Below are 18,001 nucleotides of genomic sequence, written 5' to 3'. Positions count from 1 at the left end.
ACACTGAGCTTTTCATTCATACGCAGAAGCATCGTATGGCTCAGCTTAGCTTTTTCCTGGGGGTTCGGACATATATGTCCCATACAATCACTATATTAAAAAAGACTAAAAAAAACTATTTTACTATGGAGATTTAAAATTTGCTACTTATGCGCAGCAGTGAGTGGGATACCTGGTTGATTCGTTTGTTGTTCCTTGCTGATTGAATAGTTGACTAAATGGCTAAAAAATTTTAAAAAAAAAAAAAAAAAAAAAAAAAAAAAAAAAAAAAAAACTAGTCTCTGTAGCCCACATGAAAAGTTTAGGGTGGTAAACTATCCTAAAAATTCAACCAATTCCGCTCACAATACTCTTGCATTCAAACGCAGTATTTGTTAAATCCTCCTAACATTTTAAAGCAAATCGTTTCAACAAAGGCAATAGTCAAGAGAAATGAAGTAATCTGCTACTGGAACATTAAATTTGATTGAACAGTGAAGTTCACTATTATAACTTTTATGCACAGTCAGATCATAATACCACGAACTTTAGTTGCGGGTGTGCAGCATAATAAACACTTGACTTCGTTTTAACTGTGCGAAATTGACCTGCTTGCTTCATTTTTACGTTTTAAGGTATATTAAATCTCACGATGTACCAACCTGACAATTTAACCAAATAGTATAGTATCTACACTGCAAATTTTGAAGCACACAACTACAAAACTATAGTTTTCGTATCTCTATGCTGAAAATAAAAACACAATACACAATATATCAAACTTTAATTAAATATCAAACGTTACCTGCTAAAGAATACCATATAGTATCACCATCTGGATCTTCAGCCTGGACCATAGCTACTAAATTTCCTACATGCTCACTCTCTGAAACAACTAATGTTTGAGATTCCATTGGATGTATCACAGGAGGACTTTTACTGCTACCAGGAACGGATATAACTTCTAAGATGACTCTTGAATTAGAACTTAGAGATGGTTTCCCTCCATCAGACGCCGTAACCTGTGGGGGGGGGGGGAAGGACGTAAAAAACAGTACACAAGAAGAGTGAATTATAAATTATTTCATACAATTATTTAATCTCGACCTCAAAACTTCTTATTGAAAGAAAATATACATTCAAAAGCAACAGTAAACAATCAGATGTATGAGTAGTTTAAAAGAAACCACAGATTTTTATTATTAGAAAATTTAAAATTAAAAAGAAGTAAGATAAGAAAAAGTAAAGAAAGTTTCAAAATGTAGATCTGAAAGAACAATAAGTTGCAGTTTCTCAGGGTTTGCAAACAAAACAAGAGAAGAAATCCGAGCATTAATTCTCGTAAATAATACAAAATAGGATTTTTCAAAATAATTTATATCCGGAACTTTTTACATTTTAAAACTAGAAGCACCAAAAATATTATTTTATAACTTCTACAAAATGTAATTAATTTTAATATAATGAGCCTTGCGTTTAATTAAGTAAAATTAATTAAATTTATTTAATTAACAAAACCTTTAACTAAAATTAATTAAATCTATGCAAACTGAATTGCTCTTGATTTGTGCCTTTTAAAACAATAACATTCTTTCATGTGTTTCCTGTAATATATTACAGATTCCTGTTACAAATATTCCTTGAATTCAGACAGAACGAATTGTGTTGAGAAAATAGATTTCTGTTAGTGATATGAGGTATGACAAATGAGGTAATCCAACCTATTGCGAGGAAACGGAATTCAAGTCGTCAATGGTTTTAGTAGGTCAATGGTCGTATCACTTATCTGCAAACTAAGAGGTTTCAGGACTTATTCGTTACCGAATTAAAAGAATATGCAATCTTTTCACAGAACAGTCAGCAATTGAACTTTTTGTTCATAATTTGTTATAAACCTAGAATTCTTTTTGAAATGATATGTTAAATTATCATAAAAGCTATGCATCAAATGGTAAAAATTTTGTAAAAATCCGGAATTTAAAATTCTTTAATGTGTGGGGCTCTTCAAGATTGCACGAATATCTTTTTCCCATGTGCATATTAGGTACTGACAACCAGAATTTTCAAGAAGTTTTCAGAAAAATCTTTAAATTTTAGAGCAATATAACTTTTACTTAAGTGCCCATTATTGCTCGTACAATTGCATACAGTTAAATTTAAGTATATTATTAGATTTTTTGGTCAATAAACATTACACAATTAACAAACAAAAAATCGAAAGTAATAACTTCAGACGGTAGAAGGAAGCATAATCGCATTAAAATTAATAATAATTTGTCTACAGTTAACATTACAAATATCCTTATTCGAAAGTTTCCGACGGCTAATTTGTTGCATTATAAATACTTTAACGTACAAAAAAACTTTAAAAAAAATATGTATGATTGAAAACATTTTTAGATTCACATAGAAAATAGTATTAAAATATTTTTTCCATGATACAATTTGCATCTTCATTAGATGACACTAGATGGCAGCACAAAATTATCTCTCGTATTCTGCAGGCTTAATTGAAGGTCACCGTCTTTTCGCAGTTAGTTGCATAAATAGGCATGTTTGCAGTGCAATTATTTTTTTTTGGGGGGGGGGGATTTTTCTGAAGGCTGAGCAAATGTTATCAAATCTTCTTATCGAAGATAATCACAGATAAAACCCCTTCATGTATTTACCTAGTATAAAGAATTAAATTATCGTAAACGACCTTTAGAAGATGACCCTTATAGTGTATGTTCTAGTAACGTAACAAGTTAGGAATACTTCAACTTACGCTGAAAACACTGCATTTCCAATCAGAAAAAATCCAAGAATCGACCATGACAGAAATTTCCAAAATTATCAAGATCATTCCGGGTCTTATGAACGGCCGTCATAAGTTTTTGCTCTAGGAACGATTTTTCTGAGACTATCGTACCTTATTGAGCGAACATATACAAACATAGTAATAAGAGATATAGTTGAGATACCTTAATTGAGGATGAAGAACGGATTTACCTGTTTGAACTTGAAACAAAATTCCAAATCGCGATATGATACTCTCAAGATGAAGCGCCAGCGCCATCCACTAAATCTGACAAGCCTGACGTGTTGGTATAAAAATGATCGCAGTATTTCTTGCTTATTCTCAACAGGTTGCAACAAGCAAGCTTGAAGAACTATAATAGCAGCTTATGAATATTTAACTTGTACAAGTGTTTCAAAGCTAAGCAATTAAATATAGGAAAAGGAGGATTGGTTTTGCATTATGATAGTGCGTCAGCGTATAAGGAAGCAAAGGACCTTTAATTCAGGGAAATAAATGTAACTTCTTTCCCTCCCCCACACCATGATCAGCAGATCTAGCCTCGTGCAGAGTCGTAGCTAGGGTTTTCAGCGCCCAGGGACGACTGAAGATTTCGCGCCCCGTACTGCTTGCCAAGGATGGAAAACATTTAATTCTAAAATGTCGTAACATCAGTTTGGCGCCCCTTGGATTCTGCGCCCGGGAACAGATGTCCCCCCTTGCCCTCCTCTAGCTACGCCCCTGGCCCCGTGTGAGTGTTTTACCTTTCCTAACGTGAAAAATGAAATGCATAGTAAACCGACATATTTTTTCATTAGTTTAGAAATGATATAATGATTTTTTAATAATATGAAATCATTTTTACCAGAAGTTCATATTGCTGTCCTCCTTTTAGTGCAGCTTGGCTATATATTACTCCCGTCTTCGGATGGATGCGAAATAAATGACCACTTGAGCCTTCAGATAACACATATGAAATATCACCGTTGGGACCTGAATCCTCGTCGGAAGCTAGAACCTAGAAATAATTAAGATAAATAATTAAAAACATCATTGCATTAATGCAAAGAATACTTTTTAAATATGCGTGCTAAGGAATGATGGACAAAATCCATGGACTAGAGCTATAAAAATACTTCTCTTTGATGCAGACGCTGAAAAATAATCGTTATATTATGATTCTTAGAAATAAACTGCTATATTTTATGAGCAGAAACACTCATTCTAAAATTTATTTAGAATTTACTATTATTTATTAAAAAAAATTAGAGGCGTAATATGCACTATTTACTATTTATTTATTTAATATGCACTTATTACTAAAGAATTACTTATCCAAACTTTACAAGATTAAGAAGCACTAATTAATAATAATTTTATGCGGCAATACTGACATTAGTAACTTTGGCAACAGGTTTGGTTTAAATAGGTAATATTTTAGAGGTATTGATGAAAATTTGAAACTTGCCATCACCTAAACAAAGCAGCAAAATAAATAAATATACAAACAATAAAGGGGAGAAAAAGAGAATTAAAAAGACAAAATACTAAGAACACTACGGAAAGCACACACGCATACAAATGGATATACAGAGAGGAATACATATTTTGTTCATATTACCATAAACACACACACACTAGAAATGATAATGTTTTCCCCCACACAGAAAAGAAATTGTTTACAGTAGCAGCTTTGATAACAGAAATTGAAGAGACCTTCCAAAATAAAAATTCTGAAGCATGAGAGTAATGATAGCAGCCACGAAGATTATATGACAGTAAAACTGAAATCCGATATATCTGAAACTTTAGAACTCATGATTTATGCAATGGCTTCAATTCTGACAGCTCGAACGAGCTAAAAAAAAAAAATATTTTGCCGTAATGCAGGACGTAGTACGAGTAGGAACCCTTTAATACATGTCATAAATGCACGGATTTGCAATCATGTTCAATTTTGGATTAGCAATATTAAAAATTATAAAAAGCATTTTAATTCCCTTTTATATATTGAACCTAAGTAAACCCTCAATTTAAAGGACTGCTAAGAGTAAATTGTTTCCATTATTGTTGAAAATCAGTTAAATCGAATGTGTTTTAAAAACTGGATATATTAAATAAAATCAAAATCAACATATCAGTTACAATGTTTAGATATATATATTATGTCAAACTGATAAAAAAGACACAGAAAAATAAGTAAAGGAAGATAAATTCAAAGAGCAAGAAATGCTGAATGCGTATATTTATTTCATTACATCATCAGAATCACAATATCCTCATTTGACATTCTAGTGATTCTGAAAACTCACTGCACATTCAGAAGAACTTGACTCGATTTATTGATTTTAGTGAAAGTCATTCAGTTATTCATATGTAATATTAAGAAACAGCAAAACATCTGAGCACAATGAAAATTAATTACATTAATTTGGAGAGGTTTAGGAATAATGGTCAGTGCTGCATATTCGACTAAGAATATTTAAAAATAAAATAAAATATAAAAACTGGAAAATGGTTAAGTCCTCCAGAACGATTCTTTTCCTAAACATGCAAATTTATCGTGCTTCTCTTTCTACTTGTTTTACTGGACGCTGAAAGATTTTCCTTTTCCGATTAAATTATGTTAAAATTATTAAATTTTTAAAAAATCCTTTACGCTGTTAATGAGTGAGAAATTTATAACAGCAAGAACTTCCGTAGCATTGCATTTAGCTAGAAACTGTTTTGTTCTTAAAGATTATTATACCTTTATATATATATAAAAATATAAATATCAATTAATCAATACGGTTTAGGAAATAAATTATATATATATATTGTTCTCAGACATGTAAATTTTATCAATAATTTTATCAATATTATAAAATCATACCTTGGCAGAAACTATGCAGAATATATGCTCTTTGACACACTTTCGCGATCTGATTAACGTCAATCCATCATTTTAGTGCTCTTGTTTGAGGTTTAAAAAGAAGTATTAAATGGTACTTCGTAGGCTTTACTTTTGCACTATTAGTAAATATTTCATACTTTAAAATGTACTTATTTTTTAAAAACAGCGTTATAGCAATGCTTTTATTTGAGGGTCACTGCTGAAATTCATAAACAAAAAGTACTATCTGATACATTTTCTACTTTTTCCTAACGTTTTCTAAAAGACATTTTATGAGATGTTAACTCTAGAAAAACGTTAAGAATACAATGGCAGTAGCTGATGTTGTGTAAATTTCCGTTTCGAGAACATAAGTTTAAAATCTATGGAACACAGCCAGTTAATTCTTTTGTCTGTTTGCCTTAAAGTATTTCTTTTGGCTATAGCAACACGAGAGAACTTTAGTTACGAGAACATAATCTGGAAAGATTATTTTCAAACCGAATAATTTCCAAGATAACACATCGTTAAAAAGTTCTAATAAAATGCATGCCATTCCTATGAAGAATCTTCATGCAGTTTATTTTACATTCAATGAAGTAGAATATATTTTTATTCACTTTTTAAATATTAACAGATATGGAAACAACGAAGCTGAATTATTGGTGCAATTTAAACTAAGGTGTGGTTTTGATCAGTGATAAATGCAGTTATGTTTATAACCTTCGATTTTGAGGATATTTATACATTCAGTCAAAAAGCTGCCAATTAGTTTTTCAAAGTCTATGCCAAAAAGTAAGGTTGCTTCTTTGTCGCGTTCTACAGATAGCTATAAAGTAATAATGGAACGAAAATTTACTACTTATCCTGAAAACTGTTATGTAAGAAGAAAAATAAAAAATTCTAACTTCAGATTATGACATAGTAGGTTGTACACTAACATCGTTTTCCTAAGCTATAAAAGGAAAGAAGAAAAAAAGGAGGGGGGGCCTTCCGTGATTCAAATTTTATAATCAAAGCAAACCGTAAAAGTTACAACAATCTAGGACAAACAACAGACATTTCTCGATGACATTAGCAAGTTCGCACATCATATTCAGCACCAGTCTTTCCAAGGTAAAAGTATGAGGTCATTATTTATGAACTATTACTCTACATCAACTTTTTATTTTACATAAATAAAAATATTAAGCAAAGTGTGTAATAAAGCTTTTTCTAGTCGGCTCTTAATACAACCGAGCAACAATAGAACTTACATACTACTAATACATTTACATACTTACGTACGCTGTTACGTATAGAACGCTGTTACATAAGTATGTAAATTTAAGTATGTTACATTTACATACTTACGTACGCTGTTACGTATAGTAAGTTACGTATAGAAGTTACGTACTACATTTTGGGTATTGGGCTGGACAATGAAATCATTATTTTTTAACATTATTTCTTTCCAGGCCATTGGAAAGGTGAAACATTTAAACCCAGAGAAATGAAAATTACTAAATAATAACAACTGGGGGAATACACGCACATACACATTAATATATAAACCAGAGAAGTAAAAAATTAATAATTAAAATACGTTTATAAATACTCTGATTTACAACAAATAATACACTTTACATTAATTTTTGTAAAGTCAGACCGTTTAATGTTTGCATTTCACACTAAGCAACTGTCTTTGATTTCTTCATTAATACAATTAGATTTTAATAATTAATTTATCACGGAGTATTATAAAAATATCAATATATTTTAACATTTAAGATTAAACAATGGATAATTCACTTTCTTCTATGCTTTATTATTTAACTGAGTGTATAAATTAGAATTATAAAACTGGTATATATCATACATGAAAAATACATTGGAAAATGAATGATTAGATATGTACGCATTTCAATCAGATCGAAATAAATAACCTTTGTGACTTCGCCGTGCAGACATTAGGTGCTTTTTTATGTTTATTCCTAATGAGAGGAAGAAATAGAAGTAACTGAAAGGAAGAAATATGTATGACATAAATGATTTTATTTTTATTATTTCTTGTTTGTAGAAACCGCAGATATTATCTTATTCTCATCCACAACTTTCCAAAGAGCTTTATAAACATCTTAACGAAGACGAAAATGAATGGAAACACCCTGAAAACACCTATTCAAAATTTAACGCTCAGATTGATAAGGCGGGGATAATAAAAGCTAAAATATGCAAAACTATAACGCAATGCATCTTGTGAATGTATTTTGCAGCAAAACAGGATAAATTATATTTTCCGTTAACAATCATGGCAGAACTCATATCAGCGATTTGAATAATATAAATCTCTTCGATTATTGTTATGTTTTAACAAAGGAGCACCGAATGCCTTAAAAACATCAAACTGATCCAGAAGCGATACTCTCATTCAATTTGTACGGCTAAAACTACCTTTTCTAACTTTATTTAAGCTGCAACTCATAAATAATTCATCTTAACGCCTACAGAGAATATTTTATTGAATTTCCTTTATAAATCTAATTCAAAAAATCGTATTTGATATTAAAAAATGCTGGTTCCTAAATTTAAGTAACTAAAACTTTTTGTACATTTATCTTGACTAAGTACATTGCTTTTTATCCTGAAAAACTTTATAACATTTCTTTTCCCCACGTTTTTAACTTAATAATAAATTTTAGGACAATAAAAAAATCCCAGTTATCGCATTACGGATTATTTGATTTTATCAAGTCTCAGACGGTGTTCAGCTTGATCCATAGAAATTCCTGCGACTGGTATATAAAAAGATAATGTGCCTTGGAATAATAGTATTATTAATAATAGTAATATAGCATACCTGACAAAGAGTTGGTCCTTGTTTAGACATCTGTGGAATGTAGCATCTCTGAAGTCTCTGGAAAAATGTAGGTGCATGATCATTGACATCCAGCACATTAACTACAATTCGAGTTGTTGAAGAGAGTGGAGGATCTCCGTTGTCAGTAACAGTAATCTAGGACAGCAAAAAAAAATAATTTCGCAAGTGAAATATCAAAGGTAAAATTGCCATAATACACAACGATTTAATATAAAATAAAACAGCAGCATAGAAAAATGAATGACATTTTCGAAATCCCATTCATACTTTTTCTCCAATGTACAATTATAAGACTAATTTCATATCAAAAGAAACTCCAAAATAAATACACTAAAACCAACGATTATTGAAGACTCATATATGTTGTTAAACAAGTTTCCGTCTTTTTCACGGCCATTACTTTAATATACAGGCTGAATGAGAGGTTTTAAGGCTGATTCTCTTATGCGGAATCAAATGACAGTACTGTATTCTTTCCTTTCACACTTGAATCCTTCCCACTGAATTACACTTTTCACAGTGCTTTATAAGCAATTCAAAAACATGAAATGCATTTATTTGTGTCATTCTCTTTAGCACTGTAGGCGCAGCGTTTTTTACTTCAACAACTGAAAAGAATCTTCCCATGCAATTACCTTTTCGATAATGAGAACGTCCAGAAATCACATGTCCCTAGGACCATTCTATTACTGTTGACAGATCGATTTTAAGCATTATTACAAAAGCCACATTGCAGCAACATGCAGTTAAGCATTATCCTAAAACAAAGTAACAGTTCCTTGAGCAAATCTGGAATTTTCATCTTCGTGGCTCCAGGCAAATGATTTTCATGTTGTTTATGTAATAGTTACGGGTTCACGAGGGTGCAATGTCGACATTAGTAATCGCAATGAATAACCTACTAGAACGTACTTCGTAGATCACTCGCGTATTACCACCTTAATTCGTCTCTACCACTGAAATAGGCAAAATGCCTCTACCACAAGGCACAATGTTTACTGTATATTTCGGCGAATAGCGTGCACTTTTAATACAAAAAGTAACATTGAATTTACGGGTGCGCGTTATGCGCTTGAATGTAAAAATGTTTACTGTATATTCCGGCGAATAGCGTGCACTTTTAATACAAAAAGTAACATTGAATTTACGGGTGCGCGTTATGCGCTGAATGTAAAAATGTTTACTGTATATTCCGGCGAATAACGTGCACTTTTAATACAAAAAGTAACATTGAATTTACGGGTGCGCGTTATGCGCTGAATGTAAAAATGTTTACTGTATATTCCGGCGAATAACGTGCACTTTTAATACAAAAAGTAACATTGAATTTACGGGTGCGCGTTATGCGCTGAATGTAAAAATGTTTACTATATATTCCGGCGAATAGCGTGCACTTTTAATACAAAAAGTAACACTGAATTTACGGGTGCGCGTTATGCGCTGAATGTAAAAATGTTTACTGTATATTCCGGCGAATAGCGTGCACTTTTAATACAAAAAGTAACATTGAATTTACGGGTGCGCGTTATGCGCTGAATGTAAAAATGATAGATTTAAAATAAAGAAAAGATGAGCATACAAAAATTAGATTTTTACACTTACCTGAATGTTGTTGATTTAAAAGAAATGACATGCATTTTGAAATTTCAAATTTTCAATATCGGATAACATAAAAAGTTCGTCATATTCGCCTTCCGTTATATCTTCAGGCACATCAACAAATTTTGGTTCATTTTCACCATTATACTCTGATTATTAAATAAATAATCATCTTCCGTTCCATCTAGATTGTTTACATTTTCCAAATGACTTTTGAATTATGCAGGATTTAATTTCATGCCGTGCTGTTATTATCCGCTACTTCTAGACTGGCATGATGCATTTAGCCGCCTTTTGCAAATCTTTTTCTCACCTTCATTCCACTGTTTTAAATTTTCTTTGAACGGTTTATTGATACACATATCTAAAGGCTGAACTGATGGCATTAATCCACCTGGTATAACTGCCATGACTTTACTCCACTTATTCAACAATTTCATCGTATTATCCGTTAGATGGGATCTGAACATGTCCCAAGCTAAAAGACTTTTTGGATTCTTTAATGCAACAGGACGCTTTGCCAAATATTTCTTATCCACAATTTCACACTGTTTTCATTCATTCTTACATTCTTGTGAACATGAATAAAAACATCATTTGGAAAATTGCATTATTTTTAATAATGATCATGGATTTTTATTTTATACCGGCCGCTAAACAAGAAGGTACTACGGTGAGGTGAGATTTTTCGTGACCTCTTGTTTTTATGTGAACCATTTTTGTTCCTTTCATATCAATTGTTTTATTTTCTATCATATCAAACATTACTGGAGTTTCATCCCTATTTCAAATATCTAACAGTAAATAATTATTTTGCCTCATATATCAATAATATACTTCTGGAAACTTATTAATTTGTTGTCCAAATCTTTGGGAAGCCTTTGCGAAACCTTTTTTTTTTTCTAGAACTAAATTATTCCGTGCTATAAATTGACTACACCAACTCAAAGATGCTTTATTCATTTGCATGGTTTTTTTTTTTGCCCACTTTAAGAGAAATAGAACACGCTATTTCTTGTTATAATTAACGTATTCTATTCTGGCGATTTTCTAGGACCCAGTTCACAAGCTTTCTTTTAGGATAGCCATTTAGTTGCTCCTTTTACGCAAAGCACGTTTATACTTTGGCATATTAACTACTGTGTACCAGAACTGTGTTTGTTTTGTTTAGCCCGAGTCATATTTACTACTAGAAGCAAGACTAGATCAACTGCATTTCAACTAACACAAATCCGATTTACTAAAGCCTTCGATGTTCATTTCAAAATCAAGGTTTCAAATCACTAAAGAAAGAAAAAAACATCTGGCTCCTAATTCCGCGAATTCATTCGGGTCGGAGGTGCATTCGTACTCCAAATTATGTCCACTTTTTCTCGAGACCCTAGACTAACATTCTTACGCACACCTGCATTGAATACAACATCTCTTTGCAGAATTATTTACTTCCTCAAGCATTTCTCCCGCACAACCATTGTTCCTCTTATCGTTTGTCAATTCAGTATGCCATTGTTCAAAGTCTGGGGAAAAGTTTCGAATGAATGACTTCAAAAAACAAAATCATCGCACATGTATCTTTCAGGTTTCTTCGTAAAGAAACGGGTGGGCGTTACATGGCGAATATACCTAAAAATTTTTAAATGTAGTTTAAAATAGTATAGTTTTAGACCGGAATATACAGTATCACCAACGCATATTGCAATATTTCAAGTGTTTCGTTATGACCTCAAGTTTAATACGAAATTCAATGACACCTCTGTTGCACAGTCAAAAAGTCGTCTTCCTCATCCGTCGCAACAAAGATTATTATGTAATTTCGATAGTTGTGACGATATATTGAAGATCAAGGCTATCTAAATGCATGTACACAGCATTACAAATACAAATCTCAAAAAATTTCAATTACCCTTTATACATCGAGTCGCTTTAGGTAACATGTAACAGAAAAAAGCGTGATTGTAATTGGAAACAAAAAACGCGTTCTCTTTTCGGGCCTACTTGCAACGTTAAATCCTATCGGCTATACTATTTTATTTTTCCCCTTTGCTCTTAGGGTAAAAAGACATGCAACTAGAAAAATTCTGCAGTTATTTCTTTTATTTTCTACTGCCAAAATTACAGGTGGCCCAACCGGTACAGTGGTTAATGACGCTGACTACTGTGCGGATGGGCCCGGCTCGAATCCCGGAGAAGGTATGGATATTTGTAAGCGCATGCTGTCTGTGCAGCAAGGCAGCACTCAAAATACGTCGCGAGCCGAAAGTACTCTCGAGAGGTTGCGGGTAGAGGAGGAGGGGTACGAGGTGCTTGGGCCGCATCCCCGGGGTGTTCGCCCTCAAAATAACGGCGGAAGCTCCACAGTTAACTAAGTTCAGCAACACCTTAATCACCAATGATAGTATAGAGTTGCTGGCCTAGCTTCTACCTGTACTTGTAAATATTACAGAATTAGTTCTGCTATAGTTTAAAAGTTGTCTAATTAAATCTTGCCTTCTTTAGTTTTAAAATTGGATAACTAGTCATTTTTCTCTCTAGTGTAAAAATTTTATAATTAATACTTTCACTGTTTTATTAAATAAACCTCTTCAAGCCGCTCTGGTAAGTATAGTGGCTAGTGATGTTGGCTGCCGTATCGCTAGACCTGGGTTCGATTTCCGGAGAAATGTTTCTTGGATGCTTTTAAGTGCACAGAGTCTGCACATCATGAGGACTCTTAAAATACTGACGAGCCGAATGTACTCTCGAAAGATCTGTGTAAGGGAAAAGGGGTAGGAAATCCTCGAATCCGTTCCTCGAGGTGTTCTCCATCAAAACTTGAACAAAACCTTTCCTTTCTAGAGCACGTTAAATCAGTTGTATCCTGTAATACCTCTTATGCAATGTCCTCGGTGATAAGACGGATAAATGACCATTAATTATAGGCCATACCCAATAATTGCACTAAATTCTATTTTCGGCCATTTGAGACAATACGTCTTCAGTTATTTTTCTCCTAATATTTTTAATTTGATAGAAGATACGTCGTATCTAAGCAGACTTAAATTAATATGTAACATTAATGCGATAAATGAAATTTACATTTGACCCCTGAATTAAGCGTGTTTAGATTACTGAGTTTAATTTATATCCGGACGTTTTCAAAACGTTTATCGAGAAAAGTTTGCAGATTAAAGACGATTCGAAAAATAGCTTGATAGCTTTAACTAATAATAACAGTTGTCACGAATATGCAAAACTACTTGACGATATTATGTTAATTTTAGCTATATCTTTCACAACAAAACTTAGATGCAATATTTAAAAAATCACAAAAGAAAAGAAGAGTTGTCAACTACAAGCATCAAAATACATAAAGTTTTACTGAGCTTTGAAAGACATATTCCGTTACAGTTCGGACATATTTCTGTTACGGTTTCATATCCGAAAGAAAACTGAAATCGGTTTGAACTGAAAGAAGTGAAACCGAAAGAAATACGAAATCTATTTGAACTAACGAAAGTATTTTTTAGTTAATGTTTTCATACTGAAACTAAAAATGTACATTAATTAATCTTATAATTAGCGAATTAATATAAGTATAAAAATAAGAATTCTCGAATACCTCCAAGACATGCTCCGCTTGTGTTTCTCTGTCTAAAAGACGGGATGTAGTAGTAATTAAACCTAAAAGAAAAATAGTTTATTAGGTAGCTTCGGATTATGTAAATTAAAACACACAATATACACACATAACTGCAATATATTTAGAAATGATGTCAAAAGAAAAGATGCGTTATGTGTTTTTCTTGAAGTGATGATGATAAGTACTAATTTTAAAATTTAAAACAGGATGACATTTACAAATTTTATGACAGAAGTTTGAACCACGTAAATATACATCAAGTGAAGATAATTGAAATGATTTAGGGAAAAATTAAACAACAAATTTGTAAAAAAGGTGTAAGGATCTTAAGTTTTACTAACGTTTATTTTATTTTAAATCTTTACTATCACTTCTTATTTTCTACTTCCGGCCAGAATTATAAGCGTTAAGGATTTTATGCAAAGTTTGTCTGGCGAACGCCAAGTATTTAAGTGTGGCCTTTTTGCCGAGCGAAAGAGAGGAAGCAGTGAGTTCGAAGCAGGCCGCTTACCTTAGAAGTTACGCAGTTGCTATTTGCCTTCCAGGCCAGAGGTTTTAATCCTCTTAATAAATTAAACGTATTGTAGTGTTCACAGTCTCTGTGCTACATACGCTTCCTGTTATTATAAGGCCAATCTTCCACGTGTATTATTCTAAAGTTAAATTAGAGTTTAGTTTTATTTTGATATCTTTTACGTTAGACCCCGAGTGGAGGGTCATTGTATTCCGAAGTACGGAAGTCATTGTATATAAAGAAAAATAAAGGGTTTTGTATACCCTTCGTCTGTATCCTGTCTACTTACTACAATTAGTGAACATAGCTTTAGTAAGCTCTCTGTTCCTAGTCAGGTCATTGTATGTTTCCGAAGAAGGTTAGAAGAAACATTGAACCTGATAAAGGAAGAAGATAAAAGTCTTCATTTTCTTCAAGACAGCTATAAATCCGTCGACTGCTGAGTTACATAATACCGCACGGCCGGATTTCAAGAAAGATTATTTTCAAGAAAGAAAAATACGGAAAAGTTTCTAAAGTAGGTAATGATTGTCAATAAGCATTCCAGGGGACATGGGCTTCTATGGGGCTAAACAGAAGAAAATTATTTCGAATTATTCTAGTAATAGGAAATCTCCAAGCTCTCAGTTGCACAACCCATCCCACTAGGAATAGGGCCCACCAGCGGCCGAGCGGTAAAGTCGTTGAACAGTGGTAGTTCGGTCCGAGGTTCGAATCCCGCGAATGGGCTGGCTGCATGGGCGTTTTCGTGGTTTTCCCCATGTGTAACGTGTATACGAGCCAGTTTCCTTAGAAAGTCCTCCGCGAAGGCATCCCTCCCCTTAGGCAGATAGCGTTCGAGGCTTTTCCATAATCACACACATACACCCGCTAGGAATAGAGACCATATGAAACTAACAGTATTCATCCCTTTTATCTACATGGCTTTTAGTAATGTAAATAATGGAAGAAAATTATTCCCGAAATAGGTTTACATTGCCATTCAAAAAGAATTAAAAAAATATTAAATTAAAAAAAAAGCCTCCCACAAAAATTTAATCTTTATTCAAATATATATTTATATGAAACTGATTAATTAACTGTAAATAAATAATTAGTAAAAATAAACGAAACAAATTTTTCATTTTTCAACTTTAATTGCCGCACTGCGTCCTCATAGATTGCGACATTGTCGCACTTGCCAAAAACTTTGTTCTAATAGAAATATTTATCGCCTACTATTATAAAAAACTAACGCGATTTTAAGTTATTAGTATTTCGCAGCATAGGTAAGCAATAAATAAATTGTAAAACTTATATGAAAAATTCTGTTTGCATATAATTTACACCATCGGTCTCTGATACGGCGCTACAGCGGAAGTGTGACGTTAACTTAGGTGTTTAAGGGTTAATTAACAAATCTCACACATTCTATTTACAAGGATAAAAATGCTGAGATAAAAATAGTACATTTTTACAGCGCAACTAAAATTTCGAAGATAATTTAGTAAAATTTTTGACACTTTCTAAAATCTATCAACTATACTCAAGTAAAGCCATTGGCTAGGCATGGTATGAAATATTAGCTACTCTCGCAGAACCTTTAACATTTTCTCAACATTTGTTAAAATATTTTGTCAGGTTCCGAAAGTTATGGAAATGAACACTATTCTTTAGAACGGTTAATGACAAACGTCTGACATACGATCCGTGTCATTTCTGTAGAAACAAGGATCTTTACGGTCTTAGATGAAGACAGACGGACAAATCAGTTTAAAAAAGGCTTTAAAGAAGATTTTCGATGGACTAGGTTGTCAAGAATCGGTCAATTAAAGCATGATTTACATAAGCCATTAGAAGTGAGGCAGTTTTGCAGGAAATTACTTTTCAAATAACGTCATTCTGGAAATAATCATCTGCAACCGAGAAGAGCGTGAAGTCGTTGAGCTCGAATAGCCCATTACACACCGAGAAACTGAAGCAGTAAACTATCAGTCGTTTGGGAAAGCGATTTTAATTAAATTTATTCTTCTCAGGAACAAGACACAAGATCCGACTGTAAAAATAAACGTGCTATGCAATATCGAGAGCAGTTTGCGTTTATTTTGATATGCTTTCCATACCTTCAACATATAAAAAAACACTAAAGATCGAACAAATATTTTGTGTAAAAATAGGAATGGTTTTAAATGAAGACATAATTCATTAAATTAATTAATTTTTGGGCAGTTTCCCATGCATTTTAAAAGAATGCACTTATTTACATAAAAAAAGGGAGGAATATCAGATCACAATACATGTCATTATTCCGCTGCTTATTCAGGGTTTGAAAAGTCCAAGTAGGCTACTTTGATTATCTAAATCCAATTATTTATTCATCAGTGCAGTCTTAATTAATGTAAAAATATTGCTTTTTATATTTTTACTCAGGTTGCTTATCGTTCTCAAAATCACACAACATACACGGTAACTCCTGAAAAGATTATAAGGTATTTCTCCCCGCCTTCTTAGCACGCCTTCGTGGTGTAACGGTAGCACACTCGGCGCGTATTCGAGAGGTTCGAGTCCCGGCGAGGGCATTGCCCATTTTTCATGTCTCTTGCTTCAAAAAACCCTAATGTCTCTACAAGATGACTCATGAAAAGTTAGCACATTTAACAAAGTTAGCTATCTTTCGTGAGACATATAGAGGAAAGTTTATATTTTCCTCCATATGTCTCTCGAAAGAGAGCTTCTTCTAAAGACATTTTATGTAAAACTCATGCTAATTTTTTATGAATATTCAAATGAATATTTTCCCGTTAAAACAAATATTTTTAATAAAGAATCACAATGCAGCCGTGATGACAATACCCAAGAGTAACTTAAACATATTCTAGTTTTCCTTAAAACATCTTCGATGAAAGCAGCTCTCTCAAAAAGCAGCCCTGGCGTTCTTCACCAACAAGTAACAAAAGTATTGTAACCCTCTTTAAAAACAGACGAAAAAAAGGAAAAAAAAAAAAAATCAGTTTAAGATCCCCCTCCCCATAAAAAAAGTGTTCAGCGAAACAATTAGGAGATTTTCATTTTCATTTAATGCCTGCTTATTAACGATCAGAATTTTAATTAAAATACAGCATTTTTTAAATTATGCAAACACTGAAATTAAAGAACAACGATAGGACCTCATACTGCTTTATCAGTTCTTTCTTTTGCTAAAAGGAATTGCATATAAATATTACTTTTATTATAATTAAAAAAGGTAACATTTATGTAAACTTTCCTAAAAGAATAAGGATACCATAAGGATACCATTACTTTTTTTTCACATTTATGCTTTGAAAGTTTTATTAGAAAACTTCTACTCATTTCTGCCTATTCTAAATCTTAGAGGAATTAAGAATATTTGCCTGAAAAAACATAGTTGATAGGTACAAACTTTTCGAAGCTTTATAGCTAAAGCCGCAATATAAAATTCTCATAATACATGAACTATATGATTTTAAAAATTAGTCCTTTAAATTCATAAGTATCTTAATCACTGTTAGTTACAGACGGACAAATCAGTTTAAAAAAGGCTTTAAAGAAGATTTTCGATGGACTAGGTTGTCAAGAATCGGTCAATTAAAGCATGATTTACATAGGCCATTAGAAGTGAGGCAGTTTTGCAGGAAATTACTTTTCAAATAACGTCATTCTGGAAATAATCATCTGCAACCGAGAAGAGCGTGAAGTCGTTGAGCTCGAATAGCCCATTACACACCGAGAAACTGAAGCAGTAAACTATCAGTCGTTTGGGAAAGCGATTTTAATTA

General features: G+C 32.6%; 1 protein-coding gene across 15 annotated transcripts in view; it reads right to left on the bottom strand.

The window, feature by feature from the left end:
* LOC118199398 (fat-like cadherin-related tumor suppressor homolog) overlaps positions 1-18,001 on the bottom strand; it is a 1,041,672-nt gene that overhangs the window by 101,376 nt on the left and 922,295 nt on the right. For all 15 annotated transcript variants that reach the window (XM_085808597.1, XM_085808606.1, XM_085808602.1 and 12 more), the window contains 4 exons: positions 13,691-13,752; positions 8,473-8,628; positions 3,624-3,776; positions 785-1,001 (listed from right to left, as the gene is read on the bottom strand). In XM_085808597.1, the coding sequence (XP_085664723.1) occupies positions 785-1,001; positions 3,624-3,776; positions 8,473-8,628; positions 13,691-13,752 (588 nt within the window). The remainder of the gene's footprint in view (positions 1-784; positions 1,002-3,623; positions 3,777-8,472; positions 8,629-13,690; positions 13,753-18,001) is intronic.

The sequence above is a fragment of the Stegodyphus dumicola genome, chromosome X1, assembly GCF_044657685.1.
Source record: "Stegodyphus dumicola isolate Sdum_Otavi_A_Nest chromosome X1, ASM4465768v1".
NCBI classification, from domain to species: Eukaryota; Metazoa; Arthropoda; class Arachnida; order Araneae; family Eresidae; genus Stegodyphus; species Stegodyphus dumicola.
The sequence above is the reverse complement of the archived record's forward strand: the minus strand, read 5'-3'. Positions and strand labels throughout refer to the sequence as shown.